This window comes from Penaeus japonicus, unplaced genomic scaffold (genome assembly GCF_977035675.1).
Source record: "Penaeus japonicus unplaced genomic scaffold, GWHDUDI00000001_assembly GWHDUDI00000027, whole genome shotgun sequence".
In the NCBI taxonomy this organism is placed as follows: domain Eukaryota; kingdom Metazoa; phylum Arthropoda; class Malacostraca; order Decapoda; family Penaeidae; genus Penaeus; species Penaeus japonicus.
In genome coordinates, this window is record NW_028234429.1 from 5,474,480 (window position 1) to 5,489,479 (window position 15,000).

General features: G+C 33.4%; 1 protein-coding gene across 1 annotated transcript in view; it reads right to left on the reverse strand.

Moving 5' to 3' along the window:
• spg (dedicator of cytokinesis spg) overlaps positions 1-15,000 on the reverse strand; it is a 58,851-nt gene that overhangs the window by 39,406 nt on the left and 4,445 nt on the right. The window contains 20 exon segments of the mRNA XM_086552505.1: positions 1,822-1,923; positions 2,330-2,475; positions 2,903-3,089; positions 4,815-5,058; positions 5,530-5,630; positions 5,768-5,958; positions 6,191-6,463; positions 6,785-6,944; positions 7,268-7,382; positions 7,472-7,604; positions 9,002-9,119; positions 9,226-9,402; positions 9,663-9,744; positions 9,885-10,033; positions 10,796-10,834; positions 11,231-11,315; positions 11,603-11,766; positions 11,898-11,994; positions 12,117-12,213; positions 13,445-13,531. Coding sequence (XP_086408631.1) covers positions 1,822-1,923; positions 2,330-2,475; positions 2,903-3,089; positions 4,815-5,058; positions 5,530-5,630; positions 5,768-5,958; positions 6,191-6,463; positions 6,785-6,944; positions 7,268-7,382; positions 7,472-7,604; positions 9,002-9,119; positions 9,226-9,402; positions 9,663-9,744; positions 9,885-10,033; positions 10,796-10,834; positions 11,231-11,315; positions 11,603-11,766; positions 11,898-11,994; positions 12,117-12,213; positions 13,445-13,531 — 2,747 coding nt within the window.

Consider the following 15,000-nt stretch of genomic DNA (forward strand, 5'->3'; position numbering starts at 1 on the left):
TACATAGGTACATAGGTACATAGGTACATAGGTACATAGGTACATAGGTACATAGGTACATAGGTACATAGGTACATAGGTACATAGGTACATAGGTACATAGGTACATAGGTACATAAGTACATAAGTACATAAGTACATAAGTACATAAGTACATAAGTACATAAGTACATAGGTATATAGGTATATAGGTATACAGGTATACAGGTATACAGGTATACAGGTATACAGGTATACAGGTATACAGGTATACAGGTATACAGGTATACAGGCATATAGGTATATAGGTATATAGATGTATAGGTGTATAGGTGTATAGGTGTATAGGTGTATAGGTGTATAGGTGTATAGGTGTATAGGTGTATAGGTGTGTATAGGTGTATAGGTGTGTATAGGTATGTATAGGTATGTATAGGCATGTAGGCATGTAGGCATGTAGGCATGTATGTATGTATGTATGTATGTATGTATGTATGTATGTATGTATGTATGTATGTATGTATGTATGTATGTATGTATGTATGTATGTATGTATGTATGTATGTATGTACGTACGTACGTACGTACGTATGTATGTATGTATGTATGTATGTATGTATGTATGTATGTATGTATGTACGTACGTACGTATGTATGTATGTATGTATGTATGTATGTATGTATGCATGTGTGTATGTACACATGCATGTATGGTTGTATATAAGAATTTGCATACATACTTTTGCATGTAAGAACATTTATGTATCTACATACCAGCCTGTCTATCTATCCATATATTACCCTCAATATACATTCCCAAAACCAAATTAAACATTGATACTACTAAAGTCTGCTAAAAGAAAGCACATACACTTCAATTCTGTATGACATGGTACCTGAAAACCCGCAAGTTTTAAAGCAAACCTTCCACCCAAACAACATACTGCATCTTGTCACAACAGTAACATGAATCATCACAGGTAAAACAGGGAAAATACACAAATATACTTACATCACTCAATAAAGCTCACTTTGGCAGAAAATCCAGACCACATTCTACAAAACATAACTCTCTTACTTAGTGTCACTGCCAGAAAGTAAAACTAAATAATAATCAACAATCAACATGCATTTAGGACTTCAGATCAAGAACCAATGTATTCACACAGCACCACCATGTCAATGATTTGTCTGGACCACCAACGCTTGAAGGAGTTTCAAGAGGGGTAGTACCTATTTGGTCTCCTAACTGGAAACTGAACACATTTTTGCCCTTTTTTCTATATTTTCAAATTAGATTAATAAACTTAATCCTTTAGTTTTCAATATCTGATCAATTTCATTATCTTTTACAAGAACCTTCATTTTGCTACTTTGCCAATTCAATTTGAATAATCATCACACTAACTTCTACTCAAAGAGTCTGCTCTGCAAATCACATCTCTCCATCTTCTCTGACATTCATCAAAGCCACAAACAAATACTATAGAGAGAAGAATTTTCCTCTCTTTGCTTATCTAAAAACAAAAAAGAGAAAAAAAAATCACCATGAACTCCCTCTCACACTTGAGACATGAAAATCATTAATACATAAAGTAACAACAGACAGTAGGGCAAATACATTTTAATATCTGAAAAAATCATGCAAAATAAAGAATCGTATACAATGGTTTCAATCACCATATACTGCCTTTCATTTCACTTAAAATATGTTGTTCCCCCTAACGATATTTTTGACTTCTGCACACCTCAATGACAAATTTTCAAAAAGGGATTGCCCAAAGTTTCTGGCTATTTGAGAAACATTATACTTAAAAACAGAAGGGAACATCAGCCACTTACTGAGCTGGGTGCTGAGCGTTCCAGGGTCAAGATCACCTGGACCAGCACATCAAACAATGTTAGCATCATTGTCTCTATATCCTGCTGCAGTGCTGGTGGTACCTGAAACAAAACATAATATTTATACAACTGCAAACATTTCTACGGTAAATTTGTAATATTTGACAAGCAATAGTTGTAATAAGTGAAGTGTCTTTGTATGACATTTTCATGGTTGCTAACCCTTTCCATGTAATAGCCAAAGGAAGTCAAGGATGTTTCAGAATAAATTAAAATAATTAATAAATGAAAATAAAACAAATATACTTTTAGCATTTGGTTGGTCAATCACACTCATCTTCTATACCTTTCTACTCCCAATATTTTTGTACATCCCTAACTGCAAATATTAGTTTCACTAATAACACAATATCAAATAAAATATACATCTCAATAAGGTCCTAATTCTAAAAACTTGATTTCCAGTGACTTCCTCTAATGTACTAGTAACATTTAGTAGATATCTTACCATACTCTGAGGATACTTCCTGCTATACTTGTGAATAAGAATGATCATATCAGAGAGAACATCACCACACATGCGTAACTCCAGACGACCATCGAGATGCTGCCTCAAGTGTGTACATATAGTAACTAACAACAGTCCTCGTCCCTCTGCAATCAACACCAAAAACTGTACAATCAATTCAAGGACTATGACTTTTAGCTTTAACATGATTCTATAAAAATAAAGTTCAAGCATCATAAAATATCTGCATATAAGACAGCCTAATGTAGATCCATCTCATCATGTTGGTAATTATCATACCATTATCATAATTATATTATCATTATTATTATTATCATTATTATCATACCATTATCATCCTCATGATCATCATGATCATCATGATCATCATTATGATCATGATGATCATCATTATGATAACCATGATGATCATGATGATCATTATAATCATGATGATCATGATCATCATCATGATCAACATTGGCAATGGTAATGAAAATGGCATTGTTGATGACAACAATGACTATGATGAGTGGGAAAAGAAGGAAAAGGAAGAAAAAAAGCAGCACATACCATCATCCTCAAATATTTGAGAATTTACAGCATTCTTCATAGCCAGTAGCTTGGATCTGGTGAGGTCCCGAGTGCTTTCAACCGGAGTGGCATTGAAGAGATTACTGAGATGGTTTGCGACTTCCCCAGGGCTTAGCACACGAGTGAGCTGATCGCATGCTCCCTGCAGATGCTCCAGTAATGTAACCTGCACATAATAAAATACTCTTAACTTTGTATAATGGGCAAATATTACTGACTGAAAACAGTTCATTCACATATATATCTATTATTTTTCTTTCATCTCTCTGTTGCAAGCAATCATAGTTTCAGCTAATCAACTCACTGATGCAGTGAACATCAATTGCCCAATATTGTTTTGTTTGCCTGACGATGGGTGTCATGACGTACATGACATTTGGGGATTTTGGATCACTATGCTATTTTATTGTGCTATGAAAAAGGAGTGTGATGATGGCAACTGTAGTCATAATTACTGTAATTACTGTAATATCAAGCAAACTTAACATCCTAAACCTTGAATGGCACCCATCCACGGTCTCTAGCAAACACTATCTTTAAAGAGCAATGGCACACACTAAATTGACATTCTTTTCCTCTAAAGTACTGCCGATGAAGGTTGTGCAGGCAGAACAAGAAGAGGAAGGTGACTCAAACCATACCCAGTGTCTAAAATGTGCTCCTGTGCCAATATGGATGCCTTTCACTGTGGCACTGACAGTCACAAGCACAGGTATCATTCCTCTTCCCAACCTCTTTATGTTATCTTCATTGTAGGTGGTTGTATATTTCGTATTCGTTCACGACAGCACAAAAATACGAAAAAATAAAGTTGCCTTTTGTCCTCCCATAAAACAGCAATACTTCTATCACAATGTGTATAAAGAAAACAATGAGTTAATATGGATCATATACTAAATTTTAGTCAACTGCAGCACTAATAGAGTCTGTCATATGGCACATATAAGTCTCTAAACTCAATAAAACACACAAAAAATAAAACACAAATACCGCTCTAGTTTTATAATGAATGACTGAAAGAGAGTGGGAAGATTAAAATTATGTTGCTTCAAGCTGCCTTTCTCTAAAATAAAATCTATCCTGGAGACTGGGCAAGCGAATCTATAACAATAAGAAAGATAATAAAATAAAAACTTTTTCCCAAAAAATTAACTCTTTCACGCTGGGTGACATATCATGTTATCAAAAAATTTCCCTCATGACGGATGACATCCTATCACGCCCTGGTCTCTTCTCATATAAACACAATTTACATAGTTACATTGTATATATATATATTGTAGTATCATTTGTATACACAAATTTTTCTTAACTTGTCAAAAATAAAGTTAAAAAATACAAACACCTCTTCTTATCACCCCATAAAATTACATTAAAATCACTCTAAGAGGCACATTGCCGGAGGTAGCACACACTTGTTATCTTCCCATTGGGAAGTTAAACAAATATACATCCCATTGCGAGTGGGACAAAAAGGCGAGGTTCACCTGGCCTAGAACTTGTATATATGTTTGTAAATATGCATATAAATATATAAATATGTATATATATATATATATATATATATATATATATATATATACATATATATATATATGTATTTTATATATATATATATATATATATATAAAATATATATATATATATATATATATATATATATATATATATATATATATATATATATATATTATATATATATAATATAATATACATATACATATACATATAATATATATATATATATATATATATATATATATATATATATACATATACATATACATATACATATACATATACATATACATATACATATACATATACATATACATATATATATATATAATCCACTTTAAGAATTCATGAACCAAATATAAGGCAAGGTTACCTGAGAGGCTTGGATGTTGTCCAGATGCATATTGAGCATATGAGCAAAAGATTCAAATAAACTATCCACATCAACTCTAAAGGAATCCTCATTCTGTCCTCCTGTGGCTCTCGCAAACAGAAGGCGTGACTGGATGATGAACTTGAAGATATACTCCAGAGAACGAAAACACTTCATAATTGGTTCCTGCTTCTCTGTCTGAGGGCAGAGGTCCGACAGGTGCTTCACACAACTGATAAGGCCCCTGGTGGAAACACAAAATTCTTTATCAAAATCTAAACGTTAATTGAACAATAAAATACAGAAAAGATAACAAATTCCAAGTTTCTTTTCTTGGGTTTCTGTTTCTTCTTTTGAGCTGTCTGACTTTTTCAGTAATAATATTTCTTCCTTTTTTATATTGTGATTTCATGATTAAAAATAAGTCACATCTAGCTACAGAGGAAGTCCCTCATATGCTTGTAGTTATAGAGAATATAAAAAGCAATAAAATTTACAAAACAATATATAAAAAAATATATATATATATATATATATATATAGCATATATATATTCTAGCAGAATAAATTCAGTGTAGTGATGATCTACTCATGTGAAAAGTGCATAAGGATAGTACCTTTGAACTGTATTATCAGTTATTTCAATATTGCTGTTTCCAAAAGATTGGAAATACCATAAAAAACTGGGCAATTAAATTTATAATACAAAACTTACTTGTAAACAAGTGCAGCAGCAAAGTGGCCAGTGATGTAAGCATCCATTACTGGCTTAAAATGTTCAAACTTACTGTCTTCAAGAAGGCTGATTATAGAGACCTGAAAAAAATAATTAATATAAATATATATAACATACTGTGTATTACTGTATATTTATAATTCAATGTCATAATTCATATAGCAGATAGCATAACTAAAAGCTTAGACACTAGACAAGGAAACCCACTGCAACTCACTAGGGCCTGGAAGACATGGCCAGAATGTTGTGTTGAGTTCCCATCATCAGTGGAAAACATAGCAAATAGAGCATCCAACACATCCTGTAGGAACTTGACCGTCTCTGCACCATCCACACGGGTCAATCTTGAAAGTGTTTCTCCAATACCCTCAGGAGCTGATCTCCATCTCAGTAATGACAGGAGATCAACTGAAAATTCAAAACTTTCCTACTTGAAACATGTTCCTTGATGTTTACCTATTGCAATTTCTTTAGAACTATGATATAGCTCTTTAGAGTATAAAAAAAATAAAAAATAACAATTGTGAGTCATGTTTCCCACAACTACAACATCTGCTATTTCAATATTTTGTCAGTATCATTATTTAATGTACTCTTGCATTTATAAACAATAGAAGCACACTTTTTAGCAAAGACTAACCATTTTGTGTGAGTTTGGTTGAGCATAGCAGAGTGTCAATGACCATTATTTCTTTGGGTGATCGCTGGAATGGTAAAGAGTAGATACAATCCACTGCCTCTTTGGCTAGGAAGGGCATGGAGAGGTACTCCAATGGATTGCTTAAACGCCCACGTTCATCGCACTTGTAAACGCAAAGTTCATGCGATCCATCACGCAGTGTTGTTCCTCCTTCATCATCCATAAGACGAACAAATGAAAAGCCAAAGAGTTTCTTTTCATTCTTTTCACGAGCTGAAAATACAGTATATAATAAAACTTTTGCTTAAAAGTTTCACACATCAATTTTTTTTAATTTGACTTTGGGCAATTATACAAAGTCCATTATCATTTTTCAGACACCTATTCAATTATACTTCAATACATTTAATATCAAAACAAATACACCATATCAATGGCCGGGAATGAAAATGTAAAGGAGGATTATACACAATCAATTCAATTTTACTGATTGGTTGAATTCAAAAACCTCAGAAATACAAAAGGGAATAGAAAAATGAGTTAAGCAGGCAAAAAAATATTTAAATCAAGTACACTGTATGTGAATAAACATACTTGAGCAATGCCTGTATTCCAGTCTTAGGTGTGCACCTGCAAACTGGTCAATAGGAATGGCAACTTTTAGACGTTCATTCCAACGTGGAGAATTGTTGTGATACATAATCATGGATGAAAACTCTGTGCTTCCATCATGTCCCATACCACTGTAGATGCACTGTGAAAAAAAAATGGCAATAAGTATAATTATCTACAATACATTAGTTATTTACCTGTGATAAACTACAAACACTATTATAGAAGATAATTCTTTAATCCTTACAAGACTCTTTGGGAGCATCTGCATTGACAGAAACTACTTTGGACCTAATTCTATTTTCCTCAACCAAAGCAAGAGTAAGAACAAAGTCAGTATCTAATGGCTAAGCTCACATAAAATTATACAATTTCAAATATTTTCTTATCAGCCCAAGCTGTCAAAAAAAATGATGCTGCATTTATAAAACATCACCTAACAACAAATCAATTACAAATACTTACATCAAGAGCTTTCCCATCTGCGTCTAATGCCAGTACTGTAACTTCAATATTTTTACCAACAGTCTTGCCTCCTTTCTCAAAGTCTCCATTATTTAGGGTCACATACAAATCATTTCTGTAAAGAGGGAAAACAAAATTAAAAGTAATGCCTTAATTTTTAACAATGTATAATAATGCAATAATCACAAAATCCACATTATTTACCTTACATCACCGGGCATAATGACATCTGAGAAGCCCAGTTTCTTAGTAACACACACATTCTTGAGCAGCAGGGGATTCTCCTTGGTGGCTTGTTCTAACTCACCATGCACCACCTTCACACTCACAACCAAACCTACAAAGGAAGTGCAAATAAGAAACACGCATGGAGAAAAATGTGGAGATTTCCATTATTCGGGTTGTATTTTTATTACACGTGTCCTATCCACAATTTTGCCATTCCAATTCTACAATATTTCTCACTCTAAATTCACTGTTAATCGAAAGAGACAGGCATCTAGACCACGTCTTGGGACCTATAGTGATTCCAGCATGACCTGTGGAGTGATCTTCCATGCCTTGCACCCACTGGCATCCTTGAGGATTTAAATAGGTTTAACTTCAGCAAACTTCACTGAACCTAACAGTTCCTGTTTGCAAGTTATGGCTAAAATTAAGTGTATCATTATGTAGGCTGACCCAGATCATGTTGCCACACCTGGTAAGGAGCTTACTTTGACATTTGCACTCCTCCCTTTTGTCAACCTAATGAGGGTCTGTAAGGAAGGCCAGTGAGGGTGTGTGACTTATGTGAATTGTTACTAGGTCAGCATCACTGTGCTGATGACTGTGCCTCCTTCCCAGTCTCTGTCTACAAACCTGGTGCATATGAGCCATTTCTCCTTTATGTAATACCTGATTGTTATGTAGATTATGTACAGTGATTTGAGTCAATTAACCTCTAAGTTTGTTCCACATATTTTTTTATTCCAGCATTTACTGAAGTTTCATACTACAAACTTATTTTTTGTTTTCTTTCCCTTTTCTTTTTTTCTGATGTATGCCTCCCTTTTTTCCAGTTTATATCTAACCCTCATGCCAGACTACAAGAAACCAGACAATGAGATACTTAATGGATGGAAACTGTTCTTTTTGTCCAATAAGTCCTGTGCATGCTTGCCCTTCCATTCACTAAGGAAGAGGAATGGTAGATTTTTTTTGTCTTTCCTGGTTTTTGGATAGACAATGAAATTGTATAAATCAACTTAGTTGGTATTTCTATTTAGAGTAGCATACATCATTGCTTTAACCTTCAAGGTCCACTTCATTGATAGATATAGCTAAGACATAGATCAAAGTAATGGGTATTTTACAGTAGTTAGAATCTTGAATACAATCAATCAATCAATACCATAAGCATAACAGCATTTTCCATCCTTCAATTACCTGATTATTTATGTGAGTATATTCTTCATGCATATAGTGGAAGCAATTATTCCACTTAATTTGAAATTGATAAATGATCGCAGCATCCATGATGTGATGAAACTTTTATGAATATCTACTGTTTTGAGGTAATAGGAAGAATTCTTAATCTAAAGAAACTGATTACTAAAAAAACTAACCAAAAGACAAAGATAGCTAGGACATATATCAAAGTAATGGGTATTTCACAGTAGTTTGAATCTTTAATAGAATCAATCAATCAATATCATAAAGCAACTAATAATAGGAAATATTTCTAATACTTACCATAACTGGCATTGTTAGACAGGATAGAATATTTATTTGACTGCTTCTTGAGAACCAGTTCATGAAGCTGCCAAAAGTCTTTTTCATCGGATGTAAACAGCTTTCCAGTTAATTCAACCTATAAAACCAATTAATGGATGAAGTGCAGATAATTACAGGCTTGTATATATATATATACTTTTTATACACCATATCATCAACATAACATGTGTTCTCTGACTCACCTCTCCTTCACTGCCTTGAAGAACAGACTGTGTTAATCTGAACAGAGCAACACCATGAGGTCTGCGGTAACAGTGGGACGAGGTCTTCTTCACTGACTCTGAGAACAGCATCCTCCCAACTCTAACGACGTGTGCAACAATATACAGGTCTGATGCTAGGTCTCCACTACCAAGGTCCTGGAGAAGGGTACTTATATGAATGACTGAAGGTTTGTAACTAATCATACTTTACACTATTTGTGATTATTATCTCTACAAGTACTTGCTTTATTTCCTGATTTAATCCCCCCAATCTATGATATAATAAGCTACAGTCAAAGAACTAACCACAAAAAAGTTTTCATGTTTCACTTTCTATAGCAATGTTAATTAATTAGCATAAACATTTGGAAAAAAACATATCAAGAGTTGTATAACTGTAACTGATTCATACTTACTGTAAATATTGTGCAATTACTATGTATTTTTTCAATATAATTTGAAAAACCTTCTTTTGATAATTTGACTAGAAATCTTTCACTGAAAAGGAAAAAAAATAATGGCATAAGTATGTAACCTCTAAAATAATCATACATTTTATATATATGCAACAATATACATGATATGCATAGTGTAAGTGCATAATGTACAGGATTACTACAATGAAATCATAAGCTAACCTTATAATCTTTCCTCTCTGCGCATCATACAAAGAGAAGAAAACCTCAGCATCTTCTCCCAAGTAGTAGGAGAAATCTCTCATACAGAAAAACAAGTGATGACTCAAGATCTTCCTCCTCTCCTTCCTCTTCCCAAGGGTTCCCAAGCACTGGATAAAAGCATCATGTCGCTCAGAAAAGGTCAGAATGTTATGTGCATCAGTCAACTGAATACTGGTCTGATACATTTCTCTATGAACATTATTATTGAAAAAGAAAAAAAATCTGGTACAATATGCAAAACTGTATTAGCTGTAGAATTCTAGTGTAAATTTAGTGATAATTCTTTCTTCAAAATATTCACTTCTCTATGATATGACAGGCAGCAACATGCTCAGACTCAGTTTGTTAAGGAATAAAGTAGCACAAACATTTTTAATCAAGATTGAGAACTGAGACCAACAACAAAGTCATTCAAGTTTCAGATATTCCTCATTTTGGAGATATAAATTATTTGCTAATAAGACATTTCTTCAATGCCTCATGATTCCTAAATGCACTTCAAAATCATTTACATTCATAAGATAGTTAGAATTAAATCAAATACATCAAGACTGATTCCTCTTATGTCAAACCACTACTGTATACAGAATAATTATCACTAATAAAAAGAAATACATCTTCATAAATTCTTTGGCAAGACTTTAAGACAATAAAACAACCATAGGGAATGATTGAAACTAAAGCTATATGCAATAACACTAATTAATGAGTTATTTCTAATTACAATATTAATTCAATTTTTGGTCTTCATTTTTCAGGGAGAGATTCTAGCTACATAAGGATAGTAGTAATATAGTTATTTCTTTCCATGGAATATCCAAAAGATGTACACATAATATTTATATAATATCACTACATCTTTGGCTTACCTGAGTGTGAGTTTGTGAAGCTTCAGCACTTTGTACATGCTGTTAGGAAGAAGAGACAAAGATGAAGAGTAATGGATAAAGTGCACTACTCATTCCATGGACATAACTTCATTTTATTTTTATTTAAATGAAATTAACTTAACAAGACCTGATGATAAATAATGTTTAAATTATAAATTATAAATTTCAGCTTTTCAACCATATGCATGAAATTACATTGATAATGCAGAATAGACAATTATAACTGCAAATTACAAGGTTAAATTATACTAATTGTTATCATGCATTTATACACTAAAAAAATTAATATATAATAAATTTATTTCCTAATTAATTACATTGCATAGGATCAACAATGAATATCAAAACTTACAGAATGAATTTAATCTAGAATGAATTTAATCTAAATGCTGATTTCCAAAATCTATTACTTACCACCTGGTGAAGTTCTACCACACTAACACAATCGGGATCCACCATTTCCCCATCGACTCGGGGCACAAGGTCAAGTCCCAGCTTCCTGTAGTTTATTATATCATAAATAATCATAACAACACAATTCCTTGAAGATAATTCTGATATACTGAAACATGTTTAATATGGATACTATTTCCCTTTTAATTTGGAAGTTATATGAAACATGTGGATCGCACTTTTTTTTAAACAAACCTCAACAAGGATTTCGTCAAAACCTAGGAAGCTATAGTTATACATATGATGAAATATCACTCATGCTTTTTCAAACAGTTAGAATCAATAGTATGTCATATGGAATTTATAAAAATACACAAATGAGAGGATTCTTGCCTGTTCCCCCAGTCTATCTTCCGCGTTATTTTTAATTTGAGTTGTGCTATCTGGTCTGAGGTAAGAGTCCCAGTGATGAGCTGTTTCCTCCAATCTGCCACATCCATCATGGCCTTCCGGACAGCATCCCATAGTTCTTGGTCTCCATTTGGTGTCCCAAGTTCCTGCAAGGCAATAAAAAAAAAAAAAAACATCCATAAGGTCTGCTCCTCTCATCATTCAGCCTCGGTAACAATGTCATTAAATCAAAGGGATAGGAGACATACGGATGATAAAACCTAATCTGATCATTTACCACATAGAGTTTCTTCCATATTTGCCCCCATTCTCTCAGCACGGATGCTGCCTCTTGCACAACAGGATCTTCCACAGGTGTTACGGTTTCATAAACACTAGAAAAAAAAGGTAAGATTGGTAAATTGGAAAGATTTCAATATATTTAATATAAATGTACAATATTCAACTGATTATTATACATGATTATTATACATGAAAACATGTAATTTCTACAAACCCTTCATTATCGATCTTGAATGGCTTGAGATGGATAAATTGTGCAGGAAAAATGCCTTTGACATTCCTGTTTCTTGAGTTGAAGCCTCTGTACCAGCCTGCAAAATTAGCAATCCTTTAGAATGATTATTTCTTAGAAAATGTTATTCCCACAGGGGAAGAATCCATATGTTAAGACTTATAATGAAATTAATTTTGTTCAGAGCTCAAACAGGAACTGAACATCAAAGCAGAGATATAAAAAGAGTGTAGAGCACTGTTAGCTTTTCAGATGTAGCAGCAGAAAACAGGACTGTTCACTCTAAATAGAGGACAAAAATTAACATCAATTGTTTTTCTTGTTATCCTTTCTACATTAAAGTTTATAAAACTTATAACCAATTGTAATTTCAATGATGACAGTCATCAACTTAATGTGGTAAATACTATATATTCTGATATGGAGTTATGTGTATTTCATAGATATATCATGGAGAATTACAAATTCATATCTATCAAAATTTATGATAATCATTCCCTATTTATATATTTCAACACTTGGGATCGATAAATCAATTTTTCAAACATACTAAAAATCTCGGGTACCACAGGAAAATCATCTCTAACCACTATTCATTCTATTCAAGAAGGGGCTTGTGGCAGTGTACAACCTTCGATATGTCAATCCAAGGCGATTCCCCTGAATTTACACACTGAAAGTGTTTCATCTGGTATTCTAGGGTTTAGTATACAATACTACACATCTGGCAATAAGCACCGAGTCATGGCCATAGGCGGCAACTCAGTTACACACAATTGTTCAGCAGAATAGCATAGAAATATTTGATTGTTCTAATCATATTTATATTACTGATTATCATTGATTATATTGATTCCCTATTACCTTTTTATGATTATTAACTACCATATTGTTTATCAATATACATTACATTGCTTGTCACTGATTATATTTGCATTATCATTTCTACCATTCACATTATTTTTCTTGTGTAAATAGTTGATGTTGGATTATTTTGATGGTTCTTTTGAAGTATTGCCTCTTTCTGATGAGGAGTAAGATTAGTTCTAAAGATATCAAATGGATATAATCTGCCTATAAATACATAAAAAAAAAACATTAGTATCAAGATTACTATGATTTTTAAAGTATTTTTTAATAGAATGATGTCACATTATCATAATGATTATGGTTCATTTTCACAAAACACCCATTTACCATATGAAAAGTTTTCAAGTCTTAACACTAAATAGTTTAGTTTTTTCATCATCTGTCTGGTTCCCTAACTGGCAAAGTAACACGTAAAAAATAATGCCCAACACCAAACTTACCAGCGCATTCTTCTAAGATCTGTACAGTATCCCCCACATCAAGTCTTAATGCCTGCTGGAGGTTTTCATGTTCAAAGTTGTAGATAACTGAAAAAAATAGAGTTTACCTTAATATTGTTCATTCAATAAAATATAATTGTGTAACATTCTAAAACACCATTATATATCAACAATGATATCGACTCACTGTGGACACTGTCAAGACGTACATGACAGCCAAACTTTGGTTCTGACAATGAGTGTAAAGAACATAATGAGCTGATACAAACTCTATCCTATAATCATCAAGCCTATCACAACATTGGTAAAGTCTGACAGATGGTTCATAAAAACCTGATAATATAGCAAAATATGAATATATAACAAACACATAAATAAATAACGAACACAAGAAAGATCGCAGTTTTTTATCAAGTCAATGAAAGAGAATGCAAAAGGCTGCAATAAGTCATGCATCACTCCCTTGCTCTGAAATAAGGCCTCTCTGGAGTGCCACAGATGACACTAATACCTGTCCTAGAGCCATAGCAAGCAAATGACTATTGCAGGCATAATTACTATAATTACTGTAATATTAAGCAAATCTTACATCCAAAACTAGATGGCACCACTTTCTTCTAGCACCAGCAGGAGAGAAAGCCTTGAATGGCACTCATCTACGGTCTCTAGCAAGCACTATGGAATGATGGTACACAGCAAGTTACCAACCTCTTGCTCTAAAGTACCCCTGATGAAGGATGTGCAGGCAGAATGAGAAAAAGAAGGTGACTCAACCCATGCCCAGTATATAAAATGTGCCCCTGTGCCAACAGGGATGCTTTTTACTGTGGCATTCATAGTCATAGGCACAGGTTTCCTTCTTTCCTTCATTCATGACTACATAAATAGGAAAAAATAAAGTTACTTTTTGTCCTCCCATAAAACAGCAATACTTCTATCACACTGAGAATACAGAAAATAATGAGCTGATATGGATCCTATACTACAATTCTAGTCAACTGCAGCATTGATAGAGCCTGTCATATGACATATACAAGTTGCTCATACAATAAAACACACAAAAAATAAAACACAAAAATGTCTCTAGTTTTACAATGAGTGACTGATATAGAGGGAAAAAATTTGTTGTGTGACGCTGCCTTGCTCTGAAATAAAACCCATCCCGGATAATGGGCAAGCAAATCTATCCCCCGTCCCCTATGGGTTAAGATGTTCAGATTTTCTAGACTTATGGTATGATATGTGAGTTAGTGAAGTGATATGTTAGTGAAGTGATACTAATTAACATTTGGTATGATGATGTATTTATGTATTTTGAACAAATAAAATGCAGTGCATAAGTGATCCAATCTCTCAGAAACACCCATTGCAGAAGGGTTAGGGACAAAGTGAATTCAACTTGCACATCAACCCATTGCAGACAGGGGATGGGTTCACTAGCCCATTCTCCAGGATGGGTTTTATTTCAGAGCAAGAGGAAGGAAACCTCTGCTTATAACTGTGACATGCCACAATAAAAGGCATCCCTATTGACACAATAGCACATTTGGGACACT